The 15,240-nt window shown below is 43.3% G+C and overlaps 1 protein-coding gene across 6 annotated transcripts in view; it reads left to right on the forward strand.

Moving 5' to 3' along the window:
• Positions 1-15,240, forward strand: part of ift122 (intraflagellar transport 122 homolog (Chlamydomonas)) — a 31,626-nt gene that overhangs the window by 13,507 nt on the left and 2,879 nt on the right. For 3 of the 6 annotated variants that reach the window (XM_042304013.1, XM_024384954.2, XM_024384958.2), the window contains 8 exons: positions 1,930-2,101; positions 4,954-5,056; positions 9,206-9,346; positions 9,493-9,614; positions 10,578-10,678; positions 13,556-13,721; positions 13,847-13,958; positions 14,037-14,165. In XM_042304013.1, the coding sequence (XP_042159947.1) occupies positions 1,930-2,101; positions 4,954-5,056; positions 9,206-9,346; positions 9,493-9,614; positions 10,578-10,678; positions 13,556-13,721; positions 13,847-13,958; positions 14,037-14,165 (1,046 nt within the window). Of the gene's footprint in view, positions 1-1,929; positions 2,102-4,953; positions 5,057-9,205; positions 9,347-9,492; positions 9,615-10,577; positions 10,679-13,555; positions 13,722-13,846; positions 13,959-14,036; positions 14,166-14,316; positions 15,078-15,240 lie in introns of those variants that run through there. The other 3 variants (XM_024384955.2, XM_042304012.1, XM_042304014.1) reach the window with 2 other exon arrangements.

Raw genomic sequence — 15,240 nt, forward strand, 5'->3', positions numbered from 1 at the left:
TTGTGCAAGTTCTCCCACTTAAAAAGATGAGAGGCCTGTAATTTTCATCATAGGTACACTTTAACTATGACAAAAAAAATCCAGAAAATCACATTATAGGATTTTTAATGAATATATTTGCAAATTATGGTGGAAAATAAGTATTTGGTCAATAATATAATATACCCTTTGTTGGCAATGACAGAGGTCAAATGTTTTCTGTAAGTCTTCACAAGGTTTTCACACACTGTTGCTGGTATTTTGGCCCATTCCTCCATGCAGATCTCCTCTAGAGCAGTGATATTATGGGGCTGTTGCTGGGCAACACGGACTTTCAACTCCCTCCAAAGATTTTCTATGGGGTTGAGATCTGGAGACTGGCTAGTCCACTCCAGGATCTTGAAATGCTTCTTACGAGGCCACTCCTTCGTTGCCCGGGCGGTGTGTTTGGGATCATTGTCATGCTGAAAGACCCAGCCACGTTTCATCTTCAATGCCCTTGCTGATGGAAGGAGGTTTTCACTCAAAATCTCACGATACATGGCCCCATTCATTCTTTCCTTTACACGGATCAGTCGTCCTGGTCCCGTTGCAGAAAAACAGCCCCAAAGCATGATGTTTCCACCCCCATGCTTCACAGTAGGTATGGTGTTCTTTGGATGCAACTCAGCATTCTTTGTCCTCCAAACACGACGAGTTGAGTTTTTACCAAAAAGTTATATTTTGGTTTCATCTGACCATATGACATTCTCCCAATCTTCTTCTGGATCATCCAAATGCTCTCTAGCAAACTTCAGACGGGCCTGGACATGTACTGGCTTAAGCAAGGGGACACGTCTGGCACTGCAGGATTTGAGTCCCTGGCGGCGTAGTGTGTTACTGATGGTAGGCTTTGTTACTTTGGTCCCAGCTCTCTGCAGGTCATTCACCAGGTACCCCCGTGTGGTTCGGGGATTTTTGCTCACCGTTCTTGTGATCATTTTGACCCCACGGGGTGAGATCTTGCATGGAGCCCCAGATCGAGGGAGATTATCAGTGGTCTTGTATGTCTTCCATTTCCTAATAATTGCTCCCACAGTTGATTTCTTCAAACCAAGCTGCTTACCTATTGCAGATTCAGTCTTCCCAGCTTGGTGCAGGTCTACAATTTTGTTTCTGGTGTCCTTTGACAGCTCTTTGGTATTGGCCATAGTGGAGTTTGGAGTGTGACTGTTTGAGGTTGTGGACAGGTGTCTTTTATACAGATAACAAGTTCAAACAGGTGCCATTAATACAGGTAACGAGTGGAGGACAGAGGAGCCTCTTAAAGAAGAAGTTACAGGTCTGTGAGAGCCAGAAATCTTGCTTGTTTGTAGGTGACCAAATACTTATTTTCCACCATAATTTGCAAATTAATTAATAAAAAATCCAACAATGTGATTTTCTGGATTTTTTTTCTCATTTTGTCTGTCATAGTTGAAGTGTACCTATGATGAAAATTACAGGCCTCTCTCATCTTTTTTAAGTGGGAGAACTTGCACAATTGGTGGCTGACTAAATACTTTTTTGCCCCACTGTACATACATACATACAAACATACATACATACATACATACATACATACATACATACCCACACAGCTCTTGGTTCTCTCTTCATCCCTCCTGTGAGTCATGGTGTCATGTGAAAGCGTGGTGGGTGTGTGATTGGGAAGCAGGCAGATACATAAGGCTGGTCCTGTGGTCCTATCAGGGCTCCCCACGGGCTCCCTCTCTGACCCAGTGTCTGCTGCTTGTCAATCACACCCCCACTCTGGCCCAGACCACCTAGGCTAAGGCAGGCCCAGCATAACAAACACAAGGAAAGACTGGTTGGCCCCGTTAAGCTTTATCAGGCTTGACAGCTTCCCATACTACACACATTAACACACACACACCCTCCCACTCCATCTGATCTCAACTCCCCTATCAGGCTGATTGACATAGCCCGTAAGCTGGATAAGGCGGAGCGTGAACCACTGGCTAAGTGTGCGGCCTACTTCCAGAAGCTGAAGCACCATGGTTATGCCTCTGAGACCTACTCCAAGATGGGAGACCTGCAGGCCCTGGTGCATCTGCACGTGGAGGCACGACACTGGGATGAGGTCAGTCAGAACCATTCACACTTCACTTATGGTCCTTACACCTGTTGGACACAGCTACAGTATTGTATCTTACTTGCCTCATCAGAAAGTATACCTCATACATCAAATTAGTGGATTCGGCTATTTCAGCCACACCCATTACTGACAGGTGTATAAAATCTAGCACACAGCCGTGCAATCTCCATAGACGAACATTGGCAGTAGAATGGCCCGTACTGAAGAGCTCAGTGACATTCAATGTGGCACCGTCATAGGATGCCAGCCAGTCAGTTCGTCAAATTTAAAATGTCTGCCCTGCTAGAGTTGCCCTGGTCAACTGTAAGTGCTGTTATTGTAAAGTGGAAACGTCTAGGAGCAACAATGGCCACAAAACCTCACAGAATGGGACCGCTGAAGTGCGTAGTGTGGAAAAATCATCTGTCCTTGGTTGCAACACTCACTACCGAGTTCCAAACTGCCTCCGGAAGCAACTATACGTCGGAGCTTCATGAAATGGGTTTCCTTGGCCGAGCAGCCACACACAAGCTTAACACTACAGCATACAATGACATTCTAGACGATTCTGTGCTTCCAACTTTGTGGCAACAGTTTGGGGAAGGCCCTTTCCTGTTTCACCATGACAATGCCCCCATGCACAATGCAAGGTCCATACAGGAAAGGTTTGTCAAATTCCGTTTGTAACACCTTGACTGGCCTGCACAGAGCCCTGACCTCAACCCCATCGAACATCTTTGGGATGAGCCAGGCCTAATCGCCCAACATCATTGCCTGACCTCACTAATGCTCTTGTGGCTTAATGGAAGCAGGTTCCCGCAGCAATGTTCCAACATCTAGTGGAAAGCCTTCCCAGAAGAGTGGAGGCTGTTGTAGCTGCAAAGAGGGGACCAACTCCATATTAATGCCCAGGATTTTGGAATGACGATACTTTTAGCCATTTAGTGTAGGTCTAACCCAGAACACAGAAAATGACACTGCAAATTTACTGGAACAATACAAACTGAAACCATGTTCTATAAAACCAGAGCAAAGCTGCTGGCCAAGCTAGAGATTTCCTCTAAATCTCTGCCTAGGATGACTAGAATGTGAGAAGCACCCAGCGGTCCAAAGCACTAAATAGCCTTAGCTAAGAACTTTTTTTATGTTTTGACTCAACTGCCCCATCAGAGCAGCGCATACCACAGACCCAACTAGCAGATTTGGTTCTTTGGAAGTTGTGGGAACTTACGTTTTTGGTTTCCCATTAGTTCTGGGAACAAAGCCATAAATATTTTAAACATTCTGAGAATGGAAGTGAACATTTTGCCTGTTCTGGGAATGCTAATTTTTAGGTTGCAGGGAGGTTCTGGGAGTGTTTTATTAATTGTTCTAAAAACTGAAATTATAGGTTATTTGAAGGTAATTAAATAATGTTCTGAGAACATTCCAATAAGATTTTTAATAACACAGCTATCTTTGGGTTAACTGTTTTGAACTCCAAGAACAGATAGGACACATAGAAATGAATTTGGTTAGGCATTAGTCATGTAAACACATTACATCTGTATTTTTATTTTGCCACGGTATCCGTGCGATTCGGTCCTGTGATCTTCTGTTCTCTGTCCATGGAATTAGTCCACTGTGCCACCAGGATGGAGCTACTGTAGCATGCCAATGTTTTTTAACTCATACAAAGCTGTTGATTTTTGTCTATTCAAAATAGTCCCCATTTCAATTGAAACAAGCACTCATTAAGTTTAGGTGTGGCCAATTAGTGGGTGTGGCCAACACACCTGAACACACTTAACAAGATAGAGGATAGAGTTTTGGTGACGCTGAAAATTGAATGTATATAAATAACATTCTTAGAACGTTCTTTGAACGTTAATAATGTTTACTTGTGGGTTTTTATGGGTCGTTTTCTTAATGTTCTGAGAAAATGACATTAAATAGAACCATGAGGAAACCTGCAGAAAATGTTATGCTGAAGTACTGAAATTCCCACAGAAGAACGTTGTTCTTGGAGCAATTTGAGAACATTACTTTAAATAGAACAATGAGGAAACCTGTAGGAGACATTACGCTGAAGTACTGAAATTCCCACCTAAGAAACATAAGGTTGTCAGAACGTTATGTGCTAGCTGGTTATCCTGCACCATTACCAGAATGTTGTGGGAAGGTTATGTGCAAAATAACCATAGGACAACCACGCTCTAACCAAGCTCTAAGAAACATATGGTTCTCAGAATGTTATGTGCTAGCTGGGGAGACATGGAGAAAATACTAAATGTTCTAAGTGTTTAAGCGAGTTATGGGTGGAACTGAGAGCAAACGTGTGATTTCCACTGTGAAACAGAGAGAATGCCAAAAGACTAGAACATTAAATCACATTCATATTGTATGAATCATGCACAGCGTCTGAGGAGCTTTCTCACCCGTTCGTTCATTTGATCCTGAGAGAGAGAAAGGACGAGAAAAAGAGAAGGTGGAAGGCTTAATGAAAGTCTTGCTATTGGACAATTAGGTTAATCAGTCAAGATGACAGGCAGGTATGCCTCTGTAGGCTACTGTCATACAATTCTACTACAGCATGTCACTCAAACAACCATAGCTGCACACTAATTGACCATGACATGAAATCAGTCTAATATGCTAACCTTAACATATCACATTAGTAATGAGCTCTATTCATGTTTTGGCTAGATGTGTCTGTTTTAAAGCCTGTGTTAATAATCACTGACAATTTCTAGGCAAATTATCCTGGGCATATTGCCTCAAAGACACACGATACAGTAAACCTAATAAATATTCTAAGTGATATAATCTGGTTATATGTAAGGCATCTGATTGAGCCTTTCTTCCCCTCTCTCCCCCAGGCCTTCGCTCTGGTGGAGAAACATGCCCAGTTTAAAGATGACGTCTATGTGCCCTACGCTCAGTGGCTGGCTGAGAACGACCGCTTTGAGGAGGCACAGAAAGGTGAGGATGGAGAAAGAGAAGAGAGAGAATGCTCATCCCAATATGTTATAGTAGCTCGATGTTTGATGTTCCCACATTTTGTGGTAACTTTGCCAAGAACATGTCGGCTGAAACATCTTATCACTAGTTTCTATAAAAATCCCATTTTGTGCACCTAACATTGAGCAGACATATCTCAGATAATTCTGGAATCAGAACTATATCAATGTATCATAGAAAACCACAGAGGGCTGTAAGGGCATTGTCAGTTCATATAACATAGGGTACATATGGAATCCATAGCTTGGCCCGTGTTGTTATATCCAAGCATTCTTCACTCCTCCCTCTGCAGTGCTGCTCTCTCTATTCACTGTAAAACATGATCCTCAGTTAGAGACAGAGCAAGTCCTGACTGCTTACAGTGTTTCATGCCATGTATATTTCCAATCAGCACTATAACAAGCAGCTCTTAATGATGATTACCCATGTGAGCAGAATAACTGTCATCACCACATGGCTTTACACTGAGTGTACATAATATTAAGAACACCTGCTCTTTCCATGACAGACTGACCAGGTGAATTCAGGTCAAAACTATGATCCCTTATTGATGTCACCTGTTACATTCACTTCAATCAGTGTAGATGAAGACAATTGAGACATGGATTGTGTCCAGAGGGTGAATGGGCAAGACAAAAATACAAAAAAGGGTATGGTAGAAGGTGCTAGGCGCACCAGTTTGAGCGTGTCAAGAACTGCAACCCTGCTGGGTTTTTGCTCAACAGTTTCCCGTGTGTTTCAAGAATGGTCCACCACCCAAAGGACATCCAGCCAACTTGACACAACTGTGGTAAGCATTGGAGTCAACATGGGCCAGCATCCCTGTGGAACGCTTTCGACACCTTGTAGAGTCCATGCCCCAACGAGGCTTTCCTGAGGGCGAAAGGTGGTGCAACTCAATATTAGGAAGGCGTTCCTAATCTTTTGTACACTCAATGTATAATTATGATCCCTGCATGCCTATTAATGTACAGTACCAGGGATTTTTCAGGGGGGTTGGCGGGAGCTAGACATTCAGGGAGAATAGAAATTCCAAAAACAATGAATTTAGCAATATATTTGATAATTATGTTTGAGCAAAAGAACACAGCATTAGCCACGACAAAATGCATAGAATTGCAGGAAATTAGCTTTAAAACTGACCAAATTTCTCTCATCTCCATGTAGACATTTGAGAACAATTTCTCTCAAAATCAGCAGCACAGACGAGCCAATCGCGCCCCCTGCCACGCCCACCGCCTAAGCTCCTTTTTGATCCATAAAAAACCCTGAGTGCTGTATCCAATCCATCCTGCATAATATCCTCTGTGTGTGGAGTATAGAGTTGAACAGGCCTGGCTGTGTTTCAGCCTGGCAGTAATCTGGCGTTGTGCTGACTGTATTGTGTTTTAGTGGGGCAGTAATGCTGTATTGTGCCACCACCACAGTGATTGTAATTGACTTTAGGCCCCTGTAGCGTTGTGCCCTGGTGGTTCCTCACCTGGCTGGGCTGACTGGTCACTGACTGTAACTCCTCACCAACGTAACATTGTTGTAACTGAGGGGGGCGTGTGTGTGTGTGTCTAGCTGTATGTATGTATGTGTGTGTGTCTAGCTGTATGTACAGTATGTGTGTATAGGACACATGGGCAATTCAATTAAAGGGATACTTTGGGATTTTGGCACTGAGGCCCTTGTATCTACTTCCCCAGAATCAGATGAACTTGTGGATTCCAAATTATGTCTCTTGTGTCCAGTTTGAAGGAAGTTAGAGGTGGGTTTCACGAGCCAATGCTAGTACGCGTTAACACAATGACTGGAAGTCTATAGGTATCTGCTAGCACATAAAAATGGTATCCACAAGTTCATCTGACTCTGGGGAAGTAGACAAAGGGCCTCTGCCAAAATCCCGAAGTATCCCTTTAAAATGTATGCCAAACAAAAAACATTGATTTCAAAGTTCAACAAACCATATAACTCTATTCACAAAGACTACTTTTAACAATTCACACCAAACATTTTATAATAATGCAAAATTTAATTTCTGTAACATCTCCCTCAGTTTTTTTTATGTGACCTCGTTTTCCACAAAAAAGATCTGCTCGGAATATAATATTAAAAGATGTCTGCAGAAAGAATGGGGTGTCAGCTATGATATGACACCTAAAAATATATTTTGGTTATTGTAATTGAAGTGGATTTACACCTGATAACAGAATTATGGTTACAAAATGTCATAATTTGACCCTGATCTGTACTACACAGAAATGCATAATTATGGATATGAATGTCGTTACCTTCATGGGGCGGCAGGGTAGCCTAGTGGTTAGAGAGTTGGACTAGGAACCGGAAGGTTGCAAGTTTAAACCCCCGAGCTGACAAGGTACTAATCTGTCGTTCTGCCCCTGAACAGGCAGTTAACCCACTGTTCCTAGGCCGTCATTGAAAATAAAAATTTGTTCTTAACTGACTTGCCTGGTTAAATAAAGGTTAAAAAAAAATTATCAAAAAATGGTGATGTATCCTAAATAGGTACACAAAGGTAGAAATATGCAATATCCTCCTTTGCATATTTGGGTATTATCCTACACACTGGCTATTATTTTAATCAGCGCCACCACCAAACAAGACCACATTTTGTTGGGTTGGACCGCACCTAATCTGAGCCATCCATAGATGTTGACAGTATGTTTAACAAGTTTGGACATCAAAGTACAGGACTATAGAGTACAATACCACACAGAACAGTAGAGTACAGCATAGTCAAGTAGAGTATAGTTCAGTAAAGTAGCGTATAGTTCAGTACAGTACATTATAGTGTACTCAAGTGTGCTCTACTATGTACTGTACTGAACTCGACTGTACTTTTCTTTACTGAACCCTACTGTGCCTTACTGTAATGTGTTGTTCAAAACTGTGAAACAGTTGGTTCAAATTTGGTCCGGTCATCAGATATCTGGACGTTGAAATCAAGGTTGGTCCGGATTGGACCGGAAAACTACCTCTGTAGACGTTGAAATCAAGGCCACGGTGGACTGACCAAATTTCAACTACTTTTCAGCATCCATTGATGTCCGGTGTCGGCCGGTGCTCAGTGGGTCAGGATGCTGGTCACAGTAAATAGAAAGAGAGGGGACTCGTGGGTAGGTTTACGTGCGCACCGTATTCCAGATAATAGCTCATATTCCGGTTTAGGTCTAATTTAGGATCAGTTTACTTGCACCTTTGAAATCCCGCTCATGAGTTTCCATCCCTGCATGCATAAATATACATAATATTCATAATTGTCTGTCATTACTTGATGCTCTAGAATATTAAATAAAGCCATGCTCACCAGAATGTCATAAGTCGATAGAATGAATATAGCATCCACGATCTAGTTGACATCGGTACATTTTTCTCATTCATTTCTGCTTCTCTCGCATGCCAAAGACACTTAGGAATGGGGAGATTTTCCGTGCAAGATTTCCAAATGACATCAGTTTGTTGATCAGTATTAAGGAAATGAAAAGCTGTGAAAATGATCCAACATGTTTTTGAGTTTGTCTTCGATGCATATTTTATGTGGTTGAAAGTGAAATGCTGTCAGCTTTTATGTCGCTGAAAAAAGTTGCAGGGTTAGTCTACACAGCACAGTCCCTAATTGCACATTTGCATTTTCTCAAGATGAAAGAAAGAAATCATATTTCTCCACTCCTGTTCCCGATAAAAAGCCTACATCTGGCATGCTCCTATGAACGTCGCATATTGGTGCTCATGGGTCCTTTTGCATGGAAATGACCACATGTTTATTGGAGTTGTGCTTTCTAAGTGGCATGCTGTTTGAAATTTGGGAGTGGGTTTGTTTTAGAAGATGTCTGTTTGTGGTTACCAGTGAAAAATGAGGAAAACATTGTCTCGAATACATTAAGTACAAATTGTCCCTGGTGTGTAAGTGTGTGTCTGTGATATTGTTAAACTCTGGCAGCCTTAGAATGAAACGGGTATAATGGGAAAGGGGTCAGCTCCTATAAGGCTGAAACTCTATTGTCCATGCAATAGAAGCAGTGTTAAGCTCCGCTCTGGCCTGCAATGTTCCCCCTTCCTCGCTGCAATTAAGTCTCTTCCCTCCCTTCTCTCCTCCCACCGCAGCTTTCCACAAGGCGGGCCGACAGAGCGAGGCTGTGAAGGTGTTGGAACAGCTTACCCACAATGCCGTGGTGGAGAGCAGGTTCAATGACGCAGCATATTATTACTGGATGCTCTCTATGCAGTGTCTGGACATCGCTAGGGGTACGTAGGTCTACTGACAACAATATACCTCTTACTACTATCACCACTGAATTCCTACTGTAACTGGTTCATTTTGATTTTGGTGTGTGGGTGCATGTGTGTGTGTGTGTGTGTGTGTGTGGGGGGGGTGCATGTGTGTGTCACAGAAAACGAGGAGAGGAAGGAGGAGATGCTGAAGAAGTTCAAGCGTTTCCAGCACCTGGCTGAGCTCTACCATGTTTACCACTCAATACAGCGTTACACAGTAAGATGCTCACCACAGCTGAAGGTAGGGACAGAGTAGAGCCAAGTAAGTATAGTTAAGACTAAGTTAAGGTTGAGTTCAGAAAATTAAAGAAGTTAAGAATAGGCGGGGTTGAGAGAGTTGAGAAAGGTAGAGCGCAAAAAATCCCTTCAGTCCCTTAGTTGAAATAGGAAATGCTTCTGGAATCCTTTGGTTGCTAATTAATCAGGATAACCCCTCCCACCAGCAGCGCCACCCCCCTCGCCAGTGCTTGGTTCTAAACAAGCTATGCCTGGTTATAAGCACTCTGTCTCTTTAGGCTGGTTTGCTGTGGCTGCAGTACTCCTGGCCTTTGTCTGTGTTTTCTCTCTCTCGCACGCACACACACACACACACACACACACACACACACACACACACACACAGTACTAGTCACACCCCTGAAGTGAGGAATCCCTGTGATTGAGTCCAGAGCAGGAACCTTCTATACCTCACTTTAACTCTCCCAGGCACCTGGCTGTGCTGAGCCATCAAACACCATGGGAGCTAGCTGGCGCTGTTCGCTAATGAACACTCCCTGCCTCTGAACCTAGCCCCTGTGAGAGCAGTGTTCTGTGCTGTGAAGGGAGTCTGTGGCACAGCTCAGGCTATTCTTCATCTTCAGACTAGTGTTTAAGGCAGGAGAGAGAAGAAGAGAGATGGAGAAGAAGAGGGGGAGGGACAGACACAGGATCATTGTGCCTCTGAGACTCTTACAAAGGTGCCCAAAGCTGTGTGTATTTGATTGATGTTGTTTTGTTCTCTCTCTCTCTCTCTCTCTCTGCCTCCCCCTGGTACATCTACCTGCCTCTAATTCCATGTCTCTTTCTCTGCATCCCCTCTCCCTTTCTGCTACATCTACCTGCCTCTATTTCCCTCTCTCCCTCTCTCTCTCCCATCCTTCTCTGCCTCCCTTCTTCCCCCTTCTTGCTACCTTTCCCTCCTCTCTCTCTTTTCTCCTTTCTCCAGGATGAACCCTTTAGCTCCCATATGCCTGAGACGCTCTTTAACATCTCCAGATACCTCCTACACAACCTCACCAAGGACGTGCCACTGGGCATCTCCAAAGTGTATCCTTCCAATGTTAAAAGTAATCCTACAGGTCGGAACCAGTATGCTCAAATCCATGTGTCCAATGTCACCTTAAATGTTCATAGAGTTCACAGGCTGATTACCTGGTGAGGTAGAGAGAACATTAAGGAAAAAGAGGGAGAGAAAGTTGGTTCCAGGGAACAAACAGGGTAGAGGAAACAGACCAGCACGACCACGTGAAGGGAGATGGGCAGGAAGAGAAGACGCTAAAAAGAGGCACATTTTCATTTACCAAAACAAACTCACTGATTACCCCACACACACACACACACACACACACACATGCACATATATATATATATATAGAAAGGGGTAGGAGCATGGGGAAGGAAATACCAGGCTTCCAGAAAGAAATAGGGCTCTGCAGCTGGAATCCTCTCTGGCCACACGGTGACGCTCGGGAAAAGTTTGAACCAGGATTTATGGTCTTAGCAGGCTCTGGTCGGAATAATGTGGCACAATGTCACGGAAAGCACCACATACATCACAGAACAGTAGATGAGTTTTTAACAATCCTGATACTGGGACTAGAGGAGCAGAGAGGAGAGCTGTTGGAGCTAGTGGAGGAATCCCAGTTACAGGGCTTCTGCAGCTGCAAGTCATTGACCTGGTGTTGCCTTTCTCCAAGGGCTCCTCAGTGCACAACAATCTCAATCCTTACAAATACAAACAGGCAGCAATTTCCTGTGCTCAAACACACACATGTAAGGATGATTACACAAACACTTACACACAAGTATACATTCCTCTAATCACAGCACTTTTAAAGGAAAAGCCAAGGTAGTTATTTTAGAGAGGATCAGTGTACCCATCACAGATCCAAACAGAGAGAATGGGACTTGTGGTTGCTGGCAGTGGCTATGTTTAACATACATACACAGCTCTGATGAGTATGTGTAGTGCCAATTGTGTGCCCAGTCCCCGTTCTTGTTCTGGAGTCGGAAGACGTTTCCATTAGGCAATAAGTTCATTTTGGCCTGTCCTACCCTAATACACTATACAGTTGAAGTTGGAAGTTTACATACACCTTAGCCAAATACATTTCAACTCAGTTTTTCACAATTCCTGACATTTAATCCTAGTACAAATTACCTGTCTTAGGTCAGTTAGGATCACCACTTTATTTTAAGAATGTGAAATGTCAGAATAATAGTAGAGAGAATGATTTATTTCAGCTTTTCTTTCTTTCATCACATTCCCAGTGGGTCAGACGTTTACATATGACTCAATTAGTATTTGGTAGCATTGCCTTTAAATTGTTTAACTTGGGTCAAACATTTTGGGTAGCCTTCCACAAGCTTCCTTGGGTACATTTTGGCCCATTCCTCCTGGCAGGGCTGGTGTAACTGAGTCAGGTTTGTAGGCCTCCTTGCTCACACACGCTTTTTCAGTTCTGCCCACACATTTTCTATAGGAATGAGGTCAGGGCTTTGTGATGGCCACTCCAATACCTTGACTTTGTTGTCCTTAAGCCATTTTGCCACAACTTTGGAAGTATGCTTGGGGTCATTGTCCATTTGGAAGACCCATTTGCGACCAAGCTTTAACTTCCCGACTGATGTCTTGAGATGTTGCTTCAATATATCCACATACTTTTTCCTCATGCTGCCATCTATTTTGTGAAGTGCACCAGTCCATCCTGCAGCAAAGCACCCCCACAACATGATGCTGCCAACCGTGCTTCATGGTTGGGATGGTATTCTTCAGCTTGCAAGCATCCCCCTTTTTCTTCCAAACATAACGATGGTCCATTATGGCTAAACAGTTCTATTTTTGTTTCATCAGACCAGAGGACATTTCACCAAAAAGTACGAACTTTGTCCCCATGTGCAGTTGCAAACCGGTTTTGGAACAGTGGCTTCTTCCTTGCTGAGCAGCCTTTCAGGTTATGTCGATATAGGACTCGTTTTACTGTGGATTTTGATACTTTTGTACCTGTTTCCTCCGCATCTTCACAGGGTCCTTTGCTGTTGTTCTGGGATTGATTTGCACTTTTCGCACCAAAGTACGTTCATCTCTCGGAGACAGAACGCGTCTCCTTCCTGAGCGGTATGACGGCTGAGTGGGCCCATGGTGTTTATAGTTGCGTACTATTGTTTGTACAGATGAACGTGGTACCTTCAGGTGTTTGGAAATTGCTCCCAAGGATGAACCAGACTTGTGGAGGTCTATAATTTGGCTGATTTCTTTATATTTTCCCATGATGCCAGAAGGCACAGTGCCAACTGTAAAGTTTGGTGGAGGAGGAATATTGGTCTGGGGCTGTTTTTCATGGTTTGGGCCTTTTAGTTCCAGTGAAGGGAATCGTTAACACTACAGCATAGAATGACATTCTAGATGATTCTGAGCTTCCAACTTTGTTGAAATAGTTTGGGGAAGGCCCTGTTCTGTTTCAGCATGACAATGCACAAAGCAAGGTCCATACAGAAAAGGTTTGTCAAGATCGGTGTGGAAGAACTTGACTGACCTGCACAGAACCCTGACCTCAACTCCATCAAACACCTTTGAGATGAATTGGAATGCTGACTGCGAGCCAGCCCTAATCACCCAACATCATTGCCCAATGTCACTAATGCTCTTGTGGATGAATGGAAGCAAGTCCCCGCAGCAATGTTCCAACGTCTAGTGGAAAGCCTTCCCAAAAGAGTGGAGGCTGTTATAGCAGCAAAGAGGGGACCAACTCCATATTAATTACCATCCTTTTGAAATGAGCTGTTCGACGAGCAGGTGTCCACATACCTTTGATCATGTAGTGTAGTTAGGGTACAATTTGAAGAGAGTAAACTGACCCCAGATCTATTGCTAAGGGCAATGTCTACTTGTAGCACCTTGTTGCCCTTGACGATGGGTCTCAGTAACACTCTTTATGCGTTGGCCAAGCAGAGCAGAACCCTGGGAGCTTTTAAACTAGCCAGACATGCCTATGAGAAGCTCCAGGAACTCCACGTTCCCTCTCGCTTCCAGGAGTCAATGGATCTGGGCAGCCTTACCGTCCGCTCCAAACCATACCACGACAATGAGGTGTGAGTTTGAATGCATACATGCGTGTCTGTGTATATGTGTGTATATTTACTTTTTTAAAGTTCTAGTGGAGCGTGTATCTTATACTTTGTGTATTTTCACATGTGTGTATGTGTGTAACCCAGGACCTGATCCCCATGTGTTACCGCTGCTCCACCAACAACCCCCTGCTGAACAGCCAGGGCAGTGTGTGTATCAACTGCAAACAGCCCTTCATCTATTCAGCATCTTCATACGGTAGGTTGACACCAGTCTCTTTGTAAGTGGATGTTTGGTTCCGAGGTGTGTTATTAATATTGTATCTCTGTACTGTAGAGGTCCTTCCTCTGGTGCAGTTCTATCTGGACAAGGGTATCGGTGATGAGGAGGCTGTGTCTCTCATTGACCTGGAAGTCCCTTGCATTGACAGGAAGGCTGCTCGCTGGCAGGAGATGAGCAGTGGGGGTATCCTTTACCTGATGCAGTGTACACCACTAACATCTACGCATTTCTCATGACCAGTTTTACCTAATGTGAATAGTCTGTATGTTAAGGTTGTGTGCTCATACATGTTTCCATACAGACACACATTACACACAGTATGTGTCCTTACCAGCACCTTGATTCTGATTCTGCCCAGCACCTTGATTCTGATTCTGCCCAGCACCTTGATTCTGATTCTGCCCAGCACCTTGATTCTGATTCTGCCCAGCACCTTGATTCTGATTCTGCCCAGCACCTTAAGCTGTCAAACTGAAGTAATCTTAGATGTAGTAGAGTTAGAGGGGCTCTTCTCTCTTGTCAGAATGACACTAACACCTCAGAGACATCTCTGCCTGGGAGTAACCTGCATTAGCTGACACACAGTGTTGGGGAGTAGTGAACTATATGTTATTCAACTAGTAACTAGTAATTCTACATGTTGCAGTAGCTTGGTGGTAGTTGTTCTAAATTCAAATCTTGGCAGTGTTTTCAGTAGTTAATTACATACTATAGCCATGTAGTGGTGTCGCTAACTAATGGAGCTACTCACTACTTTTTTTTTGCAAAAAGAAAATGTTGGTGAAGTAGGCAGCCATTTCCTTTCTGTTTTGGCATCAGACCGGCCTAATTCTCACTTGTGTTTAATAGGCTAAATGACACATTATGTTAACATCTGACTGCAGAGGGATCTGTTTAGATATAAAAATGTATCACAAAGTAGTTTGGATATATCGTTTTTCAAAGTAACTTGCTCTCTTTGACATATGAATTAGAGTATCTTTGTTTTTCCCGATGTTGGTTGAATAAAGTGACTGCATGAGTCTGGTATACAGTGCATTCGGAAAGTATTCAAACCCCTTCCCCTTTTCCACATTTTGTTACGTTACAGCCAAATTCTAAAATGGATTAAATATATATTTACTCATCAATATACACACAATACCCCATGACAAAGCGAAAACAGACATTTTTTATTTTTTTTTACATTTGATTTACGTAAGTATTCAGACCCATTGCTATGCGACTCGAAATTAAGCTCAGGTGCATCCTGTTTCCA

The sequence above is a fragment of the Oncorhynchus tshawytscha genome, linkage group LG22 (assembly GCF_018296145.1).
Source record: "Oncorhynchus tshawytscha isolate Ot180627B linkage group LG22, Otsh_v2.0, whole genome shotgun sequence".
NCBI lineage: Eukaryota > Metazoa > Chordata > Actinopteri > Salmoniformes > Salmonidae > Oncorhynchus > Oncorhynchus tshawytscha.